The sequence below is a fragment of the Chiloscyllium punctatum genome, chromosome 40, assembly GCF_047496795.1.
Source record: "Chiloscyllium punctatum isolate Juve2018m chromosome 40, sChiPun1.3, whole genome shotgun sequence".
Classification (NCBI taxonomy): Eukaryota; Metazoa; Chordata; class Chondrichthyes; order Orectolobiformes; family Hemiscylliidae; genus Chiloscyllium; species Chiloscyllium punctatum.
In genome coordinates, this window is record NC_092778.1 from 58,719,272 (window position 1) to 58,728,889 (window position 9,618).

The following is a 9,618-nucleotide window of genomic DNA, read 5'->3' on the forward strand; positions in this document are numbered from 1 at the left end:
CACAATGTCTATTTATACTATTGAGAATTCAAGTACTTAAAGTTTCACCTGTTGAAGCTTTAAAGAGCCTGATAATAGAGTTTTTAATTGGCTTGTAGTTAATGATCTTTTATAGAAATGGAAACTATGGAAACATTTTTTAAAAACTTTTGTTTCATACTTATTATTGTGGAGAGATTTATTAATTTTGTACAATGTGTTTTGGGTGAATTAGCACGGAAGTACTAATATTTGACATGGGGACTTTTGGGCTGGGGGTGGGAATGACTTAGCCAGGAATAAGAAGCCATGGAAAGTGGGTGGAAAAATGAAAGGTGGCCTGGACGGAACATGGGAAATGTTTCGTGGGTGAGGGTTAGTAGGATAGAAGGCCTTCATTTTATTATAACTGGGACAGTGTTCAACAGTGGGAGAAGGTGAGGACTGCAGATGCTGGAGATCAGAGTTGAAGAGTGTGGTGCTGGAAAAGCACAGCCAGTACGGTAGCATCTGAGGAGCAGGAGAATCAATGTTTTCTGATGATGGGCTTCTACCCGAAACGTAGATTCTCCTGCTCCTCTTGGCCAACTGTGCTTTTCCAGCATCACGCTCTTCGACAGTGTCCAGCAGTGCTGAGGCATGCTGTGTGAGGCACCTGGAGCTGCTATTAACCTGTTTCCCTGGTTGGCTTACCCAAATGCAATCTGTTATTACCATTTCTCCGACCATATACACACCTGCCCAAACTCTGGCAACAATGATCACATACATGGAGGCACTTTCTCCCTCGATGGGCAGACTGAGCCAGGAATTTTTTTCCAATTGCTACTGCCCAACCTTTTCCACACGAGGCAGTTTAATCTCCTTTGGACTGCATTATTTATCTTTTCCATTATTAACTTGGTCCCATTGTCACAATTCAAGTGCCAGTGCTTAGACTGATTATAACCCCTTTTTTCCAAGCTCCTTTAGGTTCTAACTTTTGTTAGTTTACTCACGTTTTGGGTAATAATACAAAAATTATAACATTTGAGATCATGTTAGCTAATTTTGCAGCATGTTTCTGGGTCTTTCCAAAGAAAACAATTATTAGCTCGTCTGTATTGCATTTTGAAAGAACAAATTAGGGCAAGACTTATACACTTAATGGTAAGGTCCTGGGGGGTATTGCCAAACAAAGAGACCTTGGGGTACAAGTTTCCTTGAAGCAGACAAAAGATGGTAAACTAAGCATTTGGTATGCTTGCATTTCTTGATCAATACATTGAGTATACAAGCTGGGAGGTCATGTTTCGGCTGTACAGTACACTTTTAGAATACTGTGTTCAGTTCTGGCCTCCCTGCCATACAAAAGAATTTGTTAAACTTGAAAAAGTGCAAGAAAGGTTTAGAAAGGCGTTGCCAAGTTTGGAGGGTTTGAGCTGTAGGGAGAGGCAGAATAGGCTGAGGTTGTTTTCTTTGGAGCGTGGGAGGCTGAGGGGTGACCTTATGGAAGGTTATAAAATTATGGGGGGGGCATGGATAGGATGAATTGTGAAGGTCTTTTCCCCAAGGTAGAGGAGTCCAAAACTAGAAGGTATAGGTTTAAGGTGAGAGGGGCAAGATTTAAAAGAGACCTAATGTTTTCATGCGGAGGGTGGTGCATGTATGGAATGCACTGCCAGACAAGGTGGTGGAAGCTGGTACAATTGCTACATTTACAAGGCATCAGATGGGTACATGAATAGGAAGAGTTTAGAGGGATGTGGGTCAAATGCTGGCCAATGGAGCAGGATAAATTTATCTGGTCAGCATGGTCAAGTTGGATGGAAGAGTCTTTTTCCATGTTGTACATCTCTCGCACTATGACTGTAAATTTATGAATGATACTTGAAGGAAACTATAAAGCAAAAGAATAATGTTTTGTTTATTAAATGTGTGATAAATATGTTCCGTGTTTTCAAAACATGTGGCATGATTACAATATTGCATGCACGGAAGTTCATCAATTTAAAATTCTATCACTTTATAATTCTATATTATGTAGGTTTCCACGAAATGTACACACCCTACTCCAGTATCCAGGATATTGACAACAGCAGACCTACCTTCTGAAGCTATTAATACAAGTACTCCCCAGATGCTTGAATTAAATCTGGCACAAGTGAGAAAACCAAAAGGAATTGCACTCTCCTGGAATATTACAGATGTAAGCCAGACTTGTGCCCCTGTGCACTGTTATCAGTTGTATGCATATCATGAAAACCCCAATTTGAAGTGTCCATCACAATGGAAAATAATTGGAGAAATAAAAGCCCTACCTCTTCCAATGGCTTGCACTTTGACTCAGTTTGTACTTGGAAACAAGTATTATTTTACAGTGAGAGCAAAGGATATTTATGGACGTTTTGGTCCTTTTTGTGAACCACAAGCTATTTGCTTTCAAGAATCCTAAGTGAAACAGAATAAGACATTATTTGTTGCGTTGTAAGGTCGGATTTAAATTGTGTGTATTGTTGTAGAATATTCACAATTGATTAAGCAAATGACAAAAACTAGTGTTGTTTGCTTACTATAGCAATAGTTCTACAAGGATTCATCATTTGAAAAGTTGAATTCTGGTTCTTAATGTTGAGATTACGGCGATGTTAGTAAATGGGCTGGTGTGTTTAAAAAATGGCTGGTGTGGTATTCACTTTTGAATCAAAACAAATCCAAAAATCAGAAGAGGTTTTTGAGCACAATGCCATGTTAAAAGTGTTCATTCCCCAGCGTGAGCTCGAAATATATTTCCTGTTCTTAATTAAATATTACTGCAACTTTGGTTAGCTCATTTCAAAGATATATGTATAAGAATACCAAGATATTTGGAAATATTTTCTCTTTTAACTTGCAATTCATGACTTCTCTGAGGGTGTGTTTATGCAGTATTCAAGGGTGAAATTCAGTGAAAATAGTTATATTTTCCCTTATGACCTTTTTGTGCCTTGCTTCATCTACAGTTATGAGGTCAGATGATCTGTTCAGCCTTCTGTCAAGAATAGTCTGATCTGATTAAACATACAATAATATCCAAGGCTTTTTCTCCTTCCACGTAAAGGTTTCCTGCAGCCCTTCCAAAACAAGCCCATAGATGTGTTGTGTTTCCATCATAAAGATTTGCACTTTGGTGGCAACCTTGGCTCAAAATTTATTTTTTGTTCATTTATCATGTAACATATTGGTACTTTCCTATCCTTCTAGCACACTTGAAATTTTAAAAATATTGTGCAAGAGTAAGAATGCTTGCAACATTAAAGCTAAATGTCCATCAGTGGTATTTATAAAAATTCAAATAAATTATTGTACTAAAGGTTGCAAAGTTGGATTTTAGATATTAATGTACTGGTATCTGAAGCTGCTAAACATTATAGAGAGGAAATATCGAGGAAACACAGGTTTTGCTTGTTCAGTAGTAAAATGAACATTGAAGTTCCATCTCACTTTCGCTATTTACAATAGATGGATATAATAGCACTTATCCATCAAAGAAGCTAGCGAAGTAATTTTATTAATTTTGGTTAAACTTAAGTTGTTCTGAAAATGCAGGGTAAGTAATCAGATAATCCTATATAGCCTTTACCTTTGTAGACATGCTATATTTTTATACTTAATTTCATTAGAGAGGACCTAGAAAATAATGCTTTCTAAAAGCTGCTTATCCACTTTAGCACAGACTGGAATGTTGTTAATATCATTACATCTAAAACCTATCATATCATTAATCTAGACAGATTAATTATACATTTGCATATTGAGGTCTAGAGAAATGGTGAACAGCTCATGAAACCCATATCAGGAGTTGGACAGTTTATTATATTGGTTTGGTGCAAAACATAAATGTTGTCATAGCCACTGAGTTGGAAACCAATCTGTTAAGACATGAACAAAAGTAATTTTGGGACAAATTTCCCAACTTTAGGTTCTGGTTGGAACATAGACAAAATATTTCCTACTTTTTGTGTATGAGGAGTATATTACTCTACTAAGGAATCAGGGTGATAACTTTTTTCGGTCATGAAAAATTAAATAATTGAATTTGTTGCCTCCCATATCATAACTGAATCTAAAATAGTAGAAATTTGTTGATCTGAAGTCTGTTATGTTTTAATAAAACTAAATTGTTCATCAAACATTGCATGAATTATACAATTGTAGGAGTTGCTTGCAGAGTACAAGTATGGTGGTTGCTTTAATTCATTTTACAAGTGTTAGTCCAATTCTTACCATACATCTAGTCCATGTTGAAACTTGCCACCTGTGTCTAGCACAGAAACACCAAGGCATCATGAAACATGTTCCAAACAACTGTTCAGTATCAAAAACTTCTAGTATAGATAAAACAGAGTTAAAATTGTGTTTTCCATTGCAACTTATATATCAAAATGTTCTTTATAAAATATGTTACACAATTCCCCAGGTTAATATAACCTATGAAGGAAAATAGCGTGTTCATTTTGCCATGATGTGTCTAATTGCCAATGGTGTTATAATCAGTCTGATGCCAAATGGAGACTTTAAGACTGCTTGGGATACACCTAAAGATTGTAGCATATTACTTGACGGTTGTAAGAGAATGTAATTGACCATTTTTGTTTTGTACAAAAGCAGTGGTGCTTGGACCCAAATTTTATTTTCAGCCTAAGAATTAATTAAACATTTTCAATTTTATTTAATTATTCTGTTTAACATAATGAGAGCAACATGTTCAATAATTCCTTGTAGATTAAGTCTTCCGAAAACATTCATTCCAGTATTAAAAATACATTAACAAAGTGATTTTATGTTTTTCGCTTGTATACTTGTATAGCTTAGTCCATGAATAAAGTAATACATTATATGAAAAATAGATGACTCATTCCGTTATTTTTCTTTAGCATTGGTAATGCCTGCCTTGCATTTTAGTCATTTATGCTTTTACAAATGTGGAAGACTATGGATGGTAGGAATAATCACTAACCCAACTCATCCTCCTCAGACAATCTGCTCATTCCAGCTATCAATCTAATAAACCTCCTTTGTACCACTTTCAATGCATTTGTATCATTCCTTGAATAGAGGCCAAAACTGTACACAGTATTCAAGATATGGTCTCACTAATGCACTGTATAACTGAAACATAACTTCCTTACTACTACTTTCAATTCTTCTGTAATAAAGGGTAGCATCCCATTGGCCTTCTTGATTACATACTGTATCTGTCTCTAGTTAGCATGACAGCAACATTTCAATCCTAGTAGGCATTCTGTAATATTCCAATGCAAGCTCGAAAAACACCTTATTTTCCAGGTAAGCACTTTACAGCCTCTTGGACTCAATATTCAATTCCACAACTTGTTTGAGTCCCTATAATTCAGAAGATGGCCATTTAGCCCACTGGGTCTGCACAACTCTCCGAAGAGCATCCCACTCAGACCCGAACCCTATCCCCGTAGCTCTGCATTTACTATGGCTCATCCACCTAGCCAGCACATCCCTAGACACTATAGATAATTTAGCATGGCCAATCCACCTAGCCTGCACATCTTTGGACTGTGGGAGGAAACTGGAGCACCCAGTGGAAACTCATGCGGACATTGGGAGAGTGTGCAAACTCCACTCCGATATTTACCCAAGATTTGAATCAAACCTGGGTCCCTGGCGCAATGAGGCAGCACTGAGTCACTGTGCAGCCCGTTGTTCTGCATTGTTCTTACATTCTCTCCTACTCATAACATTTTTTTAAAATCTTTTTAATCTCACTCTCAATAGAAAGGATTTTCTCATTCTCCCAACTTAATTTACACTCATTTAATATCCCTTTTCTCACCATTAACAATCTCTTTGTCTTTGCATTGGACCTCCACACAATCTGTTTCCTTCACTGCTCTTCCACCTCTGTTGTAAGAATAACAAAAATCCAATCTCTGGTACTTTTGAAATCAGTAAAAGGGTACTCCAAATGTTACCTCTGTTTCTCTTCCAGGCTGCTGAGTTTTTCCAGCATTTTCTGTTCGTTTCAGATTTCCACCATCCTCAGTATTTTGCTTTTATTTGAGTACAGGGATTTTACTTGGGCCTGACCTAGCATTATAATTCCACACTACATGAATGAACGAGGAATCAATTATCATAGATAATAGAATCCCGACAGTGTGGAAAAAGGCTATTTGCCCCTTCGAGTCCACACTGATCCCTCCAAAGAGCATCCCGTCCACACCCACTCCCCTACTCTATCCCTGTAACCCTGCATGTCCCATGGACAATTCGCCTAATCTGCACATCTTTGGACTGTGATAGGAAACCACACAGACACACTGATAAGGTGCAAACTCCGCACAGACAGTTCAGAGAGTCATACAGATGTACAGCATGGAAACAGACCCTTCGGTCCAACCCATTCACACCGACCAGATATCCCAACCCAATCAGGTTCAACCTGCCAGTACCCAGCCCATATCCCTCCAAACCCTTCCTATTCATATACTCATCCAAATGCCTCTTAAATGTTGCAATTGTACCAGCCTCCACCACTTCCTCTGGCAGCTCATTCCATACACGTACCACCCTCTGTGTGAAAACGTTGCCCCGTAGGTCTCTTTTATATCTTTCCCCTCTCACCCCAAACCTATGCCCTCTAGTTCTGGACTCCCCGACCCCAGGGAAAAGACTTTGCCTATTTACCCTATCCATGCCCCTCAATTTTGTAAACCTCTATAAGGTCACCTCTCAGCCTCCAATGCTCCAGGGAAAACAGCCCCAGCCTTCAGCCTCTCCCTATAGCTGAAATCCTCAAACCTTGGCAACATCCTTGTAAATCTCTTCTGAACCCTTTCAAGTTTCACAACATCTTTCTGATAGGAAGGAGACCAGAATTGTACGCAATATTCCAACAGTGGCCTAAACAATATCCTGTACAGCTGCAACATGACCTCCCAACTCCTGTACTCAATACTCTGACCAATAAAGGAAAGCATACTTGACTATCCTATCTACCTGCGACTCCACTTTCAAGGAGCTATGAACCTGCACTCCAAGGTCCCTTTGTTCAGCAACGCTCCCTAGGACCTTACCATTAAGTGTATAAGTCCTGCTAAGATTTGCTTTCCCAAAATGCAGCACCTCGCATTTATCTGAATTAAACTCCGTCTGCCACTTCTCAGCCCATTGGCTCATCTGGTCAAGATCCTGTTGTAATCTGAGATAACCCTCTTCGCTGTCTACTACACCTCCAATTTTGATGTCATCTGCAAACTTACTAACTGTACCTCTTATGCTCACATTCAAATCATTTATATAAATGACAAAAAGTAGAGGACCCAGCACCAATCCTTGTGGAACTCTACTGGTCACAGGCCTCCAGTCTGAAAAGCAACCCTCCACCACTCCAAGGGTCAAATCGAACTTGGCTCTCCAGCGCTGAGGCAGCAGTGCTAGCCACTGAACTGCCGTGTAGTCCTGATGATTCCACACATCACTTTTTGCAAAGATTCCAACTTTTCAAGGAAGCATACTGCTGTTCAAGGCTGGGAAGTGTATAACTGTTCTCAACTCTTCCTTCATAAGGCTGTGGTCTTCTGAAAGAAGCTGCATAAAGAGTTACGTTCCTTGAGTAAGCCCTTTTCTGCAGAATGCTCAACTATTTTGATGTAATGTAGCAATTTATATGAACTTAGGACATTGACGGCTAATCAATGATAGAAAGCCAAAAGGAGGTGCCTCAGAATTGCTCCTATCCTATTGCCAAGTCTGAAAGACTTCATGCACAACACTTGGATTTTGTGTGCATTAAGAATTACCTAACCTTATTGCTATGCAATATTTGTGCCTTGAATTGAATTGAATTGAATTAAATTGAATTTATTGTCATGTGTACCAAGGCACAGTGAAAAGTTTTGTCTTGTGAGCAGTACAGGCAGATCACATAGTTAAGTAGCATAGATAATAAATAATAGGTAAACAGCAGCAAAAACAAAAACACAGGTACAGTCTCACAATTGCTGTTTTCTTTTCCTAAATGGTGACTAGGACCCGCAATTGAGAGATATTTAAAAGTGAGAATATAAGATCATGTACATTTGTTTGGATAGTGAAACATTTATTCAGTGACATACAAGATAAAGGACTGAGAAAATAACTAGATCCACATGTTCTTTACAGTAACCAGGGGCTACTTGCCATAGACCAACAGAATGTCACAATTAAAGGAAGTCTAACCCCAGTTCACTTGTCCTTAGAGTGTATTTCAATGATGTCTCTCTGACTTTTTGCACTTGACAACACATTACTCTCTCGAATCCTTGAGGTTGTCCTTTTCAGTCACTTTTCTCATCTTCTCCTTCAGAGGATTGCTGTTGATGTTCTGTTTTAATTGCATCTAATGCATGCTCTCTTGCCATCTCCTGCTACGAAGAGCACTGCATGGCACAGTGATGTGGAATATCCTTACTGAGCCATAGTGCAAGGCTCAGCCAGATAGTCCAAACTTTGAAACCTCACCTTAAGGAGACCTAAGGTCTGTTCAATTATGGTCATCGTGCAAACACAGGCAGCAACATATCTTCATTCTGTATCAGTTTATGGGTTTCATAAAGGTGTCATGAGCCGTATTTAGAGACGATATCCCTTGTCTCCCAGCTGCTTTTCCTGTGTGGCCTAAGGACCTTGGAAGCCAGCAGGAAACTTTTTTAAATATGTAGTTCCAAGGGTAATTGGTGCAGATCTCCCAAATCTGGCATTATAGTCTCATCAAATTTGAATATTAATGGTTGGAAACATTTTCAGTTGAAAACCTCTACAACTCTTTCAAAGCAAGATATGTACAATGTTGCAACATGCCCCTGGGGGAAGACAAGAATGTGTGTACTTGGGCTGCTTGACTCTTTTTGTCATTGGAGGAGGAATATGGTTCAGTATTCATGGATGCATTTATGGGTCAAGGATCTATAAGCATCGTACAGAACCCCAGTTAATCCATGAAACAAGCCCTTCACATAAAATTTCAGCACCACTGTACTTTGACAGCCACTGTAATGGGACCACCATTGTGTCCTTCTAACTCAAATGACATCAGAGATAGGCCAGTAGTAGAAGCACAAGTCCTATTCTAGCAGATGATAGTTCTATGCTGAGGGCCCAAGGTTATTTTAATTGGCAGTGTCAACGTGTTTCTGAGAGATTTGTGAAGTCCCTCCCACTCACCGCTCACAGAGCTCCCCTCCTATGCTGTGTACAATTTCACCTTTCATTGTAATCATTCCATCAGTGACCCAGTCCAGTAAAGTCTGTCCACAGATTTGTGTTTCCCACTTTACCCACAAGTCCGTGGACTGCCCCAGCTATTAATGCCCAAATCCCAGGAATGACTGTAGCCTACCCTCCAGTCTACAACCCGTACTAATGTCTCCACAGCACCATGACTGATGTGTTTATAATCCCCAGACAGATTACACTTGACTAATCGCCAGAACGCAAAAACCACAGATTCATAAATTCTGGTAGAACCAAGCTCTGTTGACTGTGGTCCACCCCTTGGACTGGAATCTGACCATCCCTTTGGCCAACCGCACACCTCTCTTGTTTGTGCCAACTGACATAATCCACCCTGATGGTCCCCTTTGACTTTCTGACGTGGTAATTTCG

At 39.3% G+C, this 9,618-nt stretch overlaps 1 protein-coding gene across 1 annotated transcript in view; it reads left to right on the forward strand.

Moving 5' to 3' along the window:
• Positions 1–2,945, forward strand: part of atf7ip2 (activating transcription factor 7 interacting protein 2) — a 109,378-nt gene extending 106,433 nt beyond the window's left edge. Inside the window, exon 12 of the mRNA XM_072560003.1 lies at positions 2,006–2,945. Coding sequence (XP_072416104.1) covers positions 2,006–2,413 — 408 coding nt within the window. The 3' untranslated portion in view covers positions 2,414–2,945. The remainder of the gene's footprint in view (positions 1–2,005) is intronic.
• Positions 2,946–9,618: the final 6,673 nt, after the last annotated feature.